The sequence below is a fragment of the Geotrypetes seraphini genome, chromosome 19 (genome assembly GCF_902459505.1).
Source record: "Geotrypetes seraphini chromosome 19, aGeoSer1.1, whole genome shotgun sequence".
Lineage (NCBI taxonomy): Eukaryota > Metazoa > Chordata > Amphibia > Gymnophiona > Dermophiidae > Geotrypetes > Geotrypetes seraphini.
Genome location: NC_047102.1, coordinates 37,477,375 through 37,491,322, shown reverse-complemented (window position 1 = coordinate 37,491,322; position 13,948 = coordinate 37,477,375). Strand labels below are relative to the sequence as shown.

Sequence of the window (13,948 nt, the reverse complement as noted above, 5' to 3'; positions counted from 1 at the left end):
CAATGAATATGCATGAGATCTATTTGCATGCACTGCTTTCAATGCATAATCATGGGGAAATCCTGAAAACCCAACTGGATTCCTGCCCTCGAGGACCAGAGTTACCCACCCCTGGCCTAGAGTATACATATTTGGATCTTCCAGACCTTTCTCATATATCTTTTGGTGCAACCCCCCTACTATTTTTGTCACCTTCCTCTGAACCGCTTCAAGTCTAGGGCTGGGGATTCACCTAACTCCCTGAAGGCCCTAACAGTACTGATCTGAATTTATTTGGTTGAGCAGCTTCTGCCTGCTCCTACTCAACCAATCAAATTCAGAGCAGAGCCCTCAGGGTCTTCAAGGGGTTGGGTGAATCCCGTCAAGGCACTGACTGCATGCCACTGATTGCCAATCAGGTATATTTCTCCTGCGCTGGTGACTCCGCCAGTGCCTGGAAATACTTACGCTGTTCTAAATCAAAGCAGGTCAGTATTCAAAAGCACTTCTCTGGATTACAGCACCTGCTATCTGGATTATGTGCTGCTGATTGCGATATTCAGAGAAGTTAACCAGAGTGTGTCTCTGAATACATTACAGACCATCTCTTCAATATGTAGATAGGGCTGGAACAGAGCATGCATGGAGCCAGGGCTGTTCCAAAACTTATCTATTGCCCCAGGTACAAAATATATAAATGTATATAATCTATATAATATGAAAACCACTTTGATTGCAGCCACAGAAAGGAGGTATATAAAATCCCTTTCTCTTTGAATATCCTTTCAGTTTGCACTGGCACTGTATAGATAGGGCTGGGCAGAACCAGGGTGGACTCGGGACTTAATGCATGTAGCGAAATGTATGGTACTTTGTATGCTAAGTACTTTAAAAATGTATCTCTGCATATCCTTACAGATCATAAGAACATAAGAACTGTCATACTGGGAAAGACCGAAGGTCCATCAAGTCCAGTATTCTGTTTCCAACCAAGGTCCAAGTACCTAGATAGATCCCAAGTAGTAAAACAGAATTTATGCTGCTTATCCTATAAATAAGAAGAGGATTTTCCCAAGCCATCTCAATAATGGTCTATGGATTTCTCTTTTAGGAAATTATCCAAGGCTTTTTTAAACCCCGCTAAGTTAACTGATTTCACCACATTCTCCAGCAACAAATTCCAGAGTTTAATTACACATTGTGTGAAGAAATATTTTAAGAACCCTAGCCACTTTAGCCTTTCCTCATAGGGAAGTTGTCCCATCCCTTTTATCATTTTCTTCGCCCTTTTGTGTACCTTTTCTAATCTTCTCTCCCTTCCCCCAAATAGTTCTCTAGTACTTGGGACATACAAAGCTAATCTGATTTTCAAGATATCCACAATGAATAAGCATGGGAGAAATTTGCAAGTATTCGTTGTGGGTATCCTCAAAACCTGCCTGTCTGGGTGTGTCTTCTATTTTCTTCATTAGTGTTTGACTCTTCTCTTCTCTTTTCTTCCCTTCCCTCCCATTCCTTTCTTTTCCCTTCCAGGGATACCCTATCTTCCCTTCTATCTTCTCTCCCTTCCCCACCTCTCTGTGCTCACCATTTCTCTCCTTCCCTAATCTGTCTCTATCTCCCTTGTTGTTCCCATCCCTATTTCCAATATCTAGCCCTTTCAAAGATCATCCTACCTCTCTTCCATCTGTACCTCCTTCTCCCAGCAAATCATCTTGTGATCCTCTCCTCCCTCCCTCTGTGGTTGGGTATCTCTTTCTCTCTCTCCTCCCTCCCTCCCTCCTTGGTTGGGTATCTTTCTCTCCTCGCTCCATCCCTCTCTCTCTCTTTGTGGTTGGGTATCTCTTTCTCTCTCTCTCTTTCCTCCCTCCCTCCCTCTGTGGTTGCCTGCTTTCCTCCCTCCATGGTTTGGTATCTATCCTCCCTCCCTCTTTCCTTCCCTCCCTCTAACTAACCTTTTAAAGCCTGCTAGCAGTGCTAGCAATTAGAGTAGAGTACTGCCGACTGGCTTGCTGGCTCCATAGCCTCCCATGATCTCTTCAGTCCCAGATACCCTGGAACAGCTGATGTAACTTCCTGTTCTGGGGTAGCAGGGACCGAAGGTAATGCAAGAAGCTAAAGCCAGTGAGCCTAAGGGCAGTGCTCTGTTTTAACTGCTAGCACTGCCAGCAGGCTATAAGTTAGAGGGAGGGAATATAGTGGACCGTGGTGGCAGAGGCAGGTGCCTGTATCCTGCTACAGTGAAACAGCTGATTGTAACTTCCTGTTCTGCCACAGCAGGGACTGAGGAGACCGCAAGAGACTGGAGCCAGCGAGCCTGCCGGTAATGCACTGCTTTAATTGCTAGCACTGCCGGCAAGCTATAAAAGGTTAGAGGAAGGAAGGGAATTATAGTGGACCGTTGTGGCAGTGGCGGCAGTTGGTGGCAGGTGGAGGAGCAGAGCTGAGGAGCCAAAGTTGTGTTAAAGTGCATTAAAATTTTTAATGCACATTAAATATTTAATGCATTAATCGCATTATTAACGGGTAAAATGTGAGAAAGAAACTGAAAAAGTCTAAAAATAAAAAAAAGACCAAATGAACTGAATGTTTTTGCTCTGTGTAGAAACCTGAAACTCTATGCAATGCCTGACAGTACTTTCTGGGCCTCACCCTTCCCTCTTCCCCCCCCCCCCATCCTTGCGCTCAGTATTACTTACGTGACAGGGTTAAATGGACGTTTGCTTCGATCTGACTGTGACTGTTCAATGTTTATCGACTGGTTCATGGCCTCCAGCTGAGGAGACAGATTCAGAAGATTGTTAGAGAGTTTGTGGCCAGTGTATTAGTAAAGGAATTGCCAGTTTTCCAATCCTGGCTTTCAAACTTGCTTCTTACTGCTTCCCAACTTATCCAGACTGGAGAATGACACGGCAACAAAATTCATCACCATTCTAGAGGGAAGAATCAGAGTAAGGATGGACACAACCACTGACCCTTGAGCCTTGCTTTGAAGAATGCTGGTGTAGAAGGACTAAGGTTGAGACAGACCCTAAAGAATGATACAGGATTGTTTCCTGCAAGGACGGGAACGGCAATCAATTTTGTCACTGTGTCATTCTCTAATCCAGACAATGCCGGCTGAAATGACTTTTGAGAGGAGAGTTAGAAAGAGACCGGATTAGTGTTTATTTCGAATAATTACATCAATGCACCCGGCATTCAAAAGGATTTAACCAGGAAAGTTAAGCTCGGCCCAGATTCTTTAAATGGCGCCTAAAGTTAGATGCCTAGCTAATTTTCTTAATTGGTACTGATAATTGAAAGCACTATTAGAAAATAATTAAAAATTAATTAGCTGGTAGGCGCCTAGCTCACTTTGAGGTAGGCGTTACACTAAGGCACCTACAAGCAAGTAGGCATGGTTAGGGGCGGATTTGGGGTGTGGTTTGACTTAGGCACACTCATTTAGGCCACAAAATCCCTGACCTAAATGGCAACGCGCTGAAGGATTCAACGCCTACTGGCACCTAAGACTTCTTAGGCACCATTAGGCACAATTCTATAAATGGCGCCTAGTGAATGATTGACAATTGCACTCATCGGCGCCGTTTACAGAATCAGGGCCACTCCTATCTAGTTAAATCCCATTGAGAGCCTCAGGAGGAGCTATTCAGTGGCAATAAATCTGGAAGTACCACTGAACATTCCCTCTGATCACTGTGGTATAGTCTAGGCCAGGGGTGGGCAACTCCGGTCCTCGAGGGCTGGAATCCAGTCGGGTTTTCAGGATTTCCCCCAATGAATATGCATGCGATCTATTTGCATGCACTGCTTTCAATGCATATTCATTGGGGAAATCCTGAAACCTGACTGGATTCCGGCCCTCGAGGACCGGAGTTGCCCATCCCTGCTCTAGGCAGAGTTGAGGCAGTCCAGTGGCGAAGTTGGGGCGATCCCAAAAATTATGCAGGTACTGGCAATATTCAATGCTGGTGCCCGCCTAGCTAACCAGGCATGTAGGTCCGCTTAAATTGCAGACTTACTTTTTCCTGGTTAGCTAGGTAGGCACAGCGTTGATTATCGGCTATAGCCACATAAATATTGGGTATTGCCGTTGACCCAAACATTCAGCGCTGGTGCCTGGATCTGGCCTGGCACTGAATACCTGGGTCTAACTTAACCAGCAGTGGTTAATGTTTAAAAATACACCCACTGCTGCTGGCTGAATACTGACCCACATCTTAAGAGCACGTTCGGGACAATTCTACATTATTTGCGCCCGTTACCCATGTAAAAGTTTCAAATAATGCCATTTACGTACATGTGTGTACACATATGTGTGGAAACGCCAAAATTCTGTCTAAGTGCTATTCCGAAAACATCTGATTAACTTATACAGTACATATCGTCCAAGGGGAATACACACAGTAGGAGCTTAATGTAAAGAATACTATATATTAAGCATGAATCAACATTTAGGTGAAAGCATTCTTCGAGCTCTGGGGCTGGCATACGAGCACTAGAAAGTCTTCAGCCCAATCAATCAAACTTTCTAAATTCTGAGCGTTATTTTGTCACTGTAGCTGAAAAGAGTGTTATCTTATTTCATTAATTGCCAATCTGCAGAACCAAAATTCTCTGTTTTGACATTGTTTCAGAATATTGATTGAACCATATCCACGTCATTCTCTTCTTGGTTGAGCTGAGAACTTTTCAGCTCCTCCTCATAAGTGTTTCTGTCTCCACCCAGTCACGCTATCAAGGGAAGTAGGTACCTGGGTTTCTTCACAGAATAGACTCCACCCGGTGCCCTGTTACTGAATTACCCACATTCCCCCGGATTCTCTCGTATAAATAGTGTCCACAACTGTGTATGGTCCCGAGACCTGCACACAAATATGTTAACAAGTTGTTAACAATCAATTGGTGTCAATTAGCTCTTTTAAAAAAAATAAAAGTCTCAATAAAAAAGGGTCTCCTTTTTCCAGGTTGTGGATACAATTTATTGACTTTTTATTTTTAATAAAAGTCTCAATCAGTAACACCTGTCTCCACCGTCTTTTTGGCTTTACCATTTAGGTGCACCCCTTTACACCGGTCATACAGACATGCCAAGTCTCTCATTTTTGCAGGTCATCTCTCGCACTCCCACCGAGGAGCCAGGATCTCCCAATGAGGAGGCTCTCCTTCCAACAGCAGCAGGACAGACCTTCCCAAAACATCATCTCCTGTTGCTGCTGGTCCCACGGCAGCAGGAAATGACATTTTAAGAAGACCTCCCCTGCTGCCACTGGAAAGAGAGACAACTGCTGGTGCTGCTGTGTGTTGGGCTGGGAAGTTATGGGGGCAGTTATTGGAACAGGGCAGGGTAGGGGGTGGGGCCTACAACTCCCGCTTAGAAGGTCGGCTCCCTTGGCAGCTCTGGTCATAGGTCTGGTGTATCTCTGGGTCCCTAAACACAGCAAAGGGTCACTTAACTTACCGTGTTCTATAAGCTGCACCTGTAAGTGGCAGCTCTGCCCATGCTCCGCTAATGTGAATGCCCCACCCCTCCTCCCCCGCAGTTACACACTATGCCTAGGGTTACCAGACGACTGGATTCCCCGGACATGTTCGAGGCTCCGGACAGCTTTTCAAAACCTGGCACTCTGGGTTTTGAAAAGCTTCCTCCACACTGCGTTGGGCAGGAGGGCCTCCGCGCATGCCCTCCTGCCCGATGAGAACAGGCAGCAGGAGGTGAGACTGGGGCGGGGCTAGGACAGGATTGGGGGCAGGGCTAGGGCGGGAATGGGTGGAACTGGGCGAGCCACTTCGGTGCGCTCTTATAATATAGCACTCAGTAGATTTGCTGCTAGTTTTCTATACATTTACACAGACTTGAGATACATAACTGTAAATACCCTTTTAATTGTCCTCATCCTCAATTTGACTTAAAAGGTTTTGTTGCAGCATTCTAGAAACTTGCCTTCACTCCATGCAGCTTCAAGTAGAAACACTCCAGTGGCCTCAAGCCTTCAGGGGTCTTCACATATTTGGGGTCTCCGATCATGCCAATATAGACAGTGACCTGGAAGTGATTCTTCTTTTGACATACAAAGGCATCATCGCCCACGGAGAAATTGAAACCTTTGTCAGCATCCACTTTGTAGGTGGGCATGGGGCTGTGGCACAGGAGGAAAAAAAAACCCCAAACACTCTATTAAGCCATTGAGTCAGGAACCATCAAAAAGATACCGTGGAAGTCCCACCACACAATACTTTGGCAATACCACAGGAAGACTGGAGTCTATAGGAATGAAGTGAGGTCAGTGGCACACGGGGAGGGGGCACTCCTCCCCCGCATCCCCTTCCCTTTCCCCATACCTTTTTAATTTCTCCAGCATGACCCCATCGGTGTCGACTCGCCCTTGGGCATCAATTCCCAGGCACAGGTCCAGGAAGTGACATCAGAGAGAGCGCCAATGTTGACGCAGGCAGCCACCTCGCGCTGGGGAAGCAAAAAAAAGGTACGGCGGAAGGCAAGGGGCGCGTGCAGCATGGAGAGGAGCGGGATGGGTGGGGTGGAGGTGCCACGCCCTTAGGAAGACTGCGCCCAGGGCGGACCGCACCCCCTTTACCACACCACCGACTGAGGTACATCGCTGTGTGCAAAGTCTCAGTACTAAAATAAAAGGGGGTGCCACAATGTAGAGCCCAGGGAAAATCAGCCCGTGCAGGGCTGGAAGATTCTTCTAGTCAGTGTTACCAGATTTTGCCTCGAAGAAAAAGAGGACGCGTGGCCACACCTCGTTCTGCCCCCCCCCAACCCTGACCCGTTCCACCCACACCCTGCCCCCCCAACCTTGGCCCCACACAAACCTCGTCTCTTTGGGGCCGCGTCTGTAGGGCATTTGTGGATGCGATGCGGTGATATAACACGCACGCATGTGTGTGACATCACTATGTCGCAATTTGCGCAGATGCCTTCCGGGCGCAATCCTGATCGTAACGCTTTTTATAACCCGGACAAAATGCCGGGTTTTGAAAAGCCGTCTGGACAGGCCTTTAAAAAGAAGACGCATCTGGGCAAATCCGGATGTCTTGCAACCCTGCTTCTAGTTCAGGAAAATGCCAAGGCACAGAAGCTTTGGGGTCAAAATTCAACAGGGTTTAGCTGCACTGGAGATGTTTCTGCCCCGTTAAACCCTGCTGAGCCAGTCAGCTGTCGATATCCAATGGCACTTAACTGGGTAAAGGCTTTAACCAATCATTTTCTAACTGGCTGGGTTAGGGGCGGGCCAGGGGGTGGAGCCACTACTTAGTCGGGTAGCAGCAATATTCAGTCACTGGCTTCGTAAGTGGATAAAGTCAGAAGAGCAAAATATATTGTCCTTACTTTATCCTGCTGATGTAACCAGGCACCAATGTGAACATCGGCCGGTGCCTGGTTACCATCCAGGTTGGCACACACTCAGATATTCAATGTCATAGGTCAGACATGCCCGGCCATTGAATATCCAAGGTTAATTCAGCCTACGGCTATGAGTGGCTTACCAGCATGGGCTGAATACAGGGTCCATTAGTTATTTAAAATTCCTATATACCATCTATTCGTTCCCAGAGAAGGGAACGATGCTCTGGTAACATTCCCCAAACATGCCTCCTTTTCGTGCGATCAAATGTATGCCCCTTAGAAACTTCTAGATGTAACTCATAAAACTATGGGGGCCTTTTATCAAGCTGCGGTAGGGGTTCAACACGCGTAATACCGTCTGCCACGCTAGCCACTAACGCTTGCATTGAGCAGGCGTTAGTTTTTGAGCCGGCCGCGTGATGAAATGTCCGACACGCTAAGCCCGCTAGCGCGGCTTGATAAAAGGACCCCTATGTTTTCTATACAGGGTCCAGTTTGCTGCAATGCTCTTCCTTTGGAGTTAAGGCAGGCTCCTACTTTGGCTCAGTTCAGGAAAGGTGGGAAAATGTCTTATTTGCATGTCGATTTATGAGGTTATACATTTGCCTGAGGTGGGTTTAATTGAATACCTTTTTTAGTTGTACAATCTGCTTTTTTAAAATTATTATTATCCAGTTTTTATGTTGTCTTAAATTTGTGGTTTTTGTGTGTGGTTATTTTAGCTTTTGTTATATCGATTTTGTACTTTTTGTGATTTTATCTTGTTGTTTTTTGATTATGTATGCACTTTTGGAACCCGCTTAGGATTGTTGGATTTGCGGGACATAAATATTTTAAATAAAATATTTATTTTTTGGGATTTATTAACTGCCTTTGCATATAGCTGACCTATGGAAGGAAATCCACCCTCTATTCACCTATACTTTTGAAAAATTTGCTTCATATGTTTTAAACAGTATAAACATGGAAATAAATAGCCCATTGGGACTGATGTGTGGTTGGCAGCTGAGGGACTCAGTAAATAGCAGAGGATCGAGGTGCACTGGCAGACAGTTTTGCAGAGCCCAAATCCAAATAACAAAGTATACAAACCAGAGCCAAAAATGTCCTGTATTGTTGACATAGTACAAAAATATTTAGCCTGAACGTTTACAGTAAAGGCAAATTCAAGATATAAATATCTACATTTACACCCAGTTTCACCTCAAGGGAAGGCTGAAAAATGTGTCAAAACTCCACCTAACCTCCTCTCTACTTTCCACAAAGCTTCCCAAAACCTTCTTACACTGCCCCCGCAATCCCCCTCCCCAACCTGCCTGACTGCCAGCTAAACACAGGCCCTGCCCTGCCCACCTCAAACACTCTGGTATTTCTTTCGCCAGATTCCAGGTTAAATCGAAACCAGCTGTGCTTGATAATGGGTCCACAGCATTTCGCAACCCACCCACATTCCCTCTATTCCACATCCGGGGTGGGAGTGGATGTGTGTGTGGGGGGGGAGGGGGGAAGGAAGATACCAATGGAATACCAGCTATGAAATTTTAGGTCATTATTTTTGTCAGAAGACAACAATCTGTCACTATGGTAACCTGGATATATCAAAAGGCAAATAAAAAGAGGTGGCCAGCGAGCATAGAGGCTAAAAGTGGCTGTAAATCAAGAAATGTGCAAAGCCGTATTGCAAGAAACACGAGTGGGAAAAGACACAAAAGAGCTCAGGAAAGAATTGAAAAATGTGTAGAAGGATAGAGAGGCAGAAGGACTTTTCCAGAGACCAGGAATTTGGAAGGTCTAACTATAGGCCCAAGAAAAATAAAGAGTTAAAAAAAGGAAAGAAGTACCGTATTTTTCGCACTATACGACACACCTGACCATAAGACGCACCTAGATTTAGAGGAAAACAAGAAAAAAAATATTCTGAATCAAATAGTGTACTAATATATTTAATAAAATATCACAGAATAATATTTCAACAATGTAAAGTCAACACCGGTATTAAGAACCATCATCACTGTCATTAACAAATAAGGAGACTACCAATTTTTTACCCCCTTCCCGGTACCTTTTTAAATCCTGGAGGTCCAGTGGTGTATCAGCAGGAGCGAGCTTTCCGTGCTCCTTCCCCATGCTGAACCCCTCCCTCACTGGACAGCTACCTCAGATCTCGAGGCCAGCAGCGCATAAGACAGGAGCGAGCTATCGCACTCCAGCCTGGGCCCGCGCCACTCCCTGAATGGCTGACATCAGAGCATATACTGTAGGTTTCCCTGACAGACAGCCAGGCGCTCGCTTAAATTAGCCGCACATCACAGTCTTATGACGCAATATTCGTTCCATAAGACACACAGACATTTCCACCCACTTTTGGGGGGGAAAAAGTGCATCTTATGGAGCGAAAAATACAGTATCCGGACTGCTCTCTGCCGAGGTTAGTGTGGATAATTGGCGTTCTACTGTAATTAAAATAATCAAAACTCTGGTTGATGATGTTTTGGGTACACTTCCCATGGTCTCACAGACCATCTAAAATTTGATGGCAGGTTATATTTGGCTCAATATTTATATGTTGCGAACCCATAAATCTCCCAAACTTTACTACACAATACAATATCCTTAGGTATCAATTAATAAAAACTCTGTGGCCTTCTTACATTAAAAAGATTTCTGAAAACAGAAGGAAAAAGCCTCAGACCTGTATTATACTTATATCAAGCCTCAGTTTATTTTATCATTGGCATAAAAAATCTGAGTCCAGATTCTCTCACACACAAAAATTATCAAGTATAAACATTCAGAGAGTATGAAAAAAATTATCTTTCAATGAACAGCTGTATCTTAATTTCTTCAAGGTTACAGTCCTCAAGAAAAGAAAAAATCCACAGCTCAGTGGTGACAATTGTTTCATTAATAAACGATTTCAAGGATTAACAGATCCATTCTAATTATTACATTGTACATGTGTCAATCTTGGTTCTCTGAGCGTAGACAAAATTATACAACAGTAATTTATTATTTCTATAGCACTAACAGGCTCACACAGTGCTGTACGGACAGATTTTGAAAACCTGTCTGTCTGTCCGGATTTTAGAAGGCAACGTGATGACATCACATGCATACGACATCATTGTATTGCATCCATGCATGCTCAAAGGCACTCTACACGCAGCCTCTGACAGACTGACGTATTTTTGAAATCCGTCTGGACACCCAGTACTCTAAAAAGACATCCTAATCGCCGGGATATCGAAGTGCTGATTTTAGAAACCATTTTCCTGGATGTCTAGCGAGATGTTCCATCCACTGTGCATCCAGATTTCAAGGGTGTGTGTTATGGGCTTGCTTTGGGTGGGTTGTGGGCGTGCTAGACTTTGAAGCCTTATGGGGATAATCAAACCTTTCCAAAGACATCCTGGACGGAACTTAGTCTCTTTTAGAATAGTCTTACTGGGTCAGACCAAAGGTCCATCAAGCCCAGTAACCCGTTCTCACTGTGTGTATGTGTTTGTGTCTCTCTCTCTGTATGTTTCTCTCCCTTTTGTTTTCATTATGCTGAGTTCTTTCATGTGTCCTTCAACTCACGTTTCTTACAAGAGGGGTTTGCTTGTTTCTTGGCTTTCAGCCAGATTTTTGCTTGGAGCGTAGAAATACGGAGAGCTCCTTCTCTCCCACCTCTTCCTAATTCTGCAACTGCTGCATTCTCTGTTAACTTATCACCAATTCCAGATGCTCCAGGGAATGTTGATTGTGTAACACGTTTCAGTACAATGGATCTTCCCATCCTTGGTCTGTGATGGCTGGTTGTGTAAAAATGTATTTGTGGAGGGGCATGGCCATGCCAAGAGATTGTGTTTTTCCTGAGCTCTGTAGCTCTCCCTTAAAGACTTTTAGCCCTATATACTTTGTCTACTTTCAATACCAACTTTATCTGATTTCAGTCCACATGCTTATGGACAAGTTTGTGCAGAAGAACGGTCCTGAACTGTCTACGAAAGCTGGTAAAAAAGATTGAGACAGAGCCAAATCAGCAACGGTCAACAAAGGGAATATGGTGGATCCCTTCGAGGAGTCTGATCCTGTGAGTGATACTCTTATTTCTAAGTGCATAGAGGCGGTAATTGTGGCTCTGGGTTCCAGACTGGATAAAGTAAATGATTCTCTAACTTCTTTATCGACCTCTGTGACTGATTTTAATGTTAGAGTGCCAGACTAATCAACTGTCCAACAATTCAAAGGGTGGCCTCTTGCTTTGGTGAATAAAATAATTCTTCTTCTTCAGTTCTTGGTGATACTGCCTCACCCAGAGTAGTTTGGACAGCAGTTCGAGTTCCCCTGCTCTGGTCATTGTGAAACTGAGAAGATGATGGAACAGGAGGTAGATGTTTTTATGTATGAAGCACAGCCTTCATCCAGCTGACACTAAACAAGATGTTAAATTTGTCATTCTTCATCTCTTTTTCCCTTCGGCACTGCCCTGATCATTTCTTCTTTGTCTCTCATTCTCCTGCTCTTTATCTCTTCCTGTCTTTTACTTTGGCTGTCTCTTCAGGCTAAGGGAAGTTCTCTCCTAAGGTCCTTTGAGTCTCTCCTTGCCTCCTTTGTTGTCTCTATCTCTGTCCTTCCTGACCAGCATTCCTTCTCCCTCCCCACCTCCAGTTTCTCTTCCATACCCTATCTCATACCTATTTTATGACGTACCTAAGACCCTGGCCCTGCAGGGGAGTCTGGGCTTCAGGCTGTCAGCTGAAGGAAACCACATGGCAATGCTGTCCTCACTCAAGCACTTTTTAGATTCCAATGAAACAGCTCCCTTGAGAGCCCAGGGAAGGCAGCTCTCTCTAGTTGCACCCCCCTTTCACTGCAACTAGTTTCCACAAAGCAGAGCTGCAATGGGAAAGGAAGAGGGAGAAAAGCTTCAGCAAGAGAGACAGAAACAAGAGCACTTAGATAATGGCTGGCAAAAACATGTCTGAAAACTCACCAGGAGAGCAGAAGAGATGAAAGTGAAGTGACACTTAAAAGAACAAGGTGGGAAAAGTAAAAAAAAAATCAGTGAGATGGTGAGGACCGGGTAAGAGAGAGTTTGGAATTCGGCAAGCAGAATAGGGTGTGAGCATACTGAAAAGAAAATCGAAGTAGAACTAGAGGAGCCAACTTTCCAAGACACGTACATGGATCTAATAGAAACCCAGGCCTGTCCTAATGCCTCTGCCCCTCTGACATGTCCTGAGAATCCAATGTGATCACCAGGCACCCTCCCCCTCCCCCCGTCACGTATGTATATAAAGTGAAGAGCAAAGGTTTGTGAACGCCACTATTCTGTGCAAATTTCAGTGCAAGAAACACTCAAAGGTACAAACAAACAATCCAAATAACATTTTTCTAATGAAGTACATGCACAAAAATACTGTAGTTGTTGACTAGTCCAAAATTAATACAAATAAGCAAAGTTTGTGGTTGTTAAAGCCTTTCTTCAGTATTTTGAGCATCGTCCTTTGTTGTCGAGTACAGCTTGGATTCGGGCAGGCATCGAATGGCATAGCTGCTGGCAGTATTCCGGTGTGATCTGAGTTGTCCACACCTGTTTTATTTTGTTCTCCAGATCTTCTAGTGATGTTGGATGCTTGTCAGCCACAGCTCTCCTCATTATCATCAATGATTTAACCTTTTCCTATCGTAATAAATTTTACGTTACGCTGGTTCCAATCGTAATTATTTTACCAAAGTTTTGTATTATTCACTGTTATCATTTACGGCTATTGTAAACATAATGTAAATAAGTCATAAGTCTGTAAATTCAAATATTTTGTGTTTCTGGCTCTTTATTAGTCCATACAGACTGTTTATCCACGATGGATTTTTGGAATGTCCCGTCATCCGGGACACACGATAGGAAAAGGTTAAGAACATAAGATTTGCCGCTGCTGGGTCAGATCAGTGGTCCATCGTGCCCAGCAGTCCGCTCCCGCGGCAGTCCTTAGGTCAAAGACCAACACCCTAACTGAGACTAGCCCTACCTGCGTACGTTCCGGTTCAGCAGGAACTTGTCTAACTTTGTCTTGAATCCCAGGAGGGTGTTTTCCCCTACGATAGACTCTGAAAGAGCGTTCCAGTTTTCCACCACTCTCTGGGTGAAGAAGAACTTCCTTACGTTCGTACGGAATCGATCCCCTTTCAATTTTAGAGAGTGCCCTCTCGTTCTCCCTACCTTGGAGAGGGTGAACAACCTGTCTTTATCTACTAAGTCTCGATTGGATTGAGATCGGGAGAGTTTCCAGGCCATGGAGCCAGTAAATGATATCCAAATGACGCTATCCATGCTTCAACTGCTTTAGTTGAATGGCTCCATCATGCTTTAGTTGGTGCTCCATCATGCTGGTACCATATATAGACATGAATACTTGTAACTTAGATTTCGGAACCTGCAGGTAAACTGGTCCCGTCATGGTCGTGTTTCTAGGCATCATCCAGATTCCAGCTCTTCCACATGCCGAAATTGAACCCCAAACCATCATTTTTTTCCCACTGCTTTACCATAGGCACCACATATTTTGCATTGCACCTTTGTTTTGCAGGTCTTCAAACCCTCCCAGTGTA

At 44.7% G+C, this 13,948-nt stretch overlaps 1 protein-coding gene across 7 annotated transcripts in view; it reads right to left on the bottom strand.

Annotated features, from left to right (window-relative positions):
• The window catches only part of MYRF (myelin regulatory factor), a 177,854-nt gene that overhangs the window by 39,202 nt on the left and 124,704 nt on the right, over positions 1–13,948 (bottom strand). For all 7 annotated transcript variants that reach the window (XM_033928865.1, XM_033928866.1, XM_033928868.1 and 4 more), the window contains 2 exons: positions 5,927–6,122; positions 2,679–2,755 (listed from right to left, as the gene is read on the bottom strand). In XM_033928865.1, the coding sequence (XP_033784756.1) occupies positions 2,679–2,755; positions 5,927–6,122 (273 nt within the window). The remainder of the gene's footprint in view (positions 1–2,678; positions 2,756–5,926; positions 6,123–13,948) is intronic.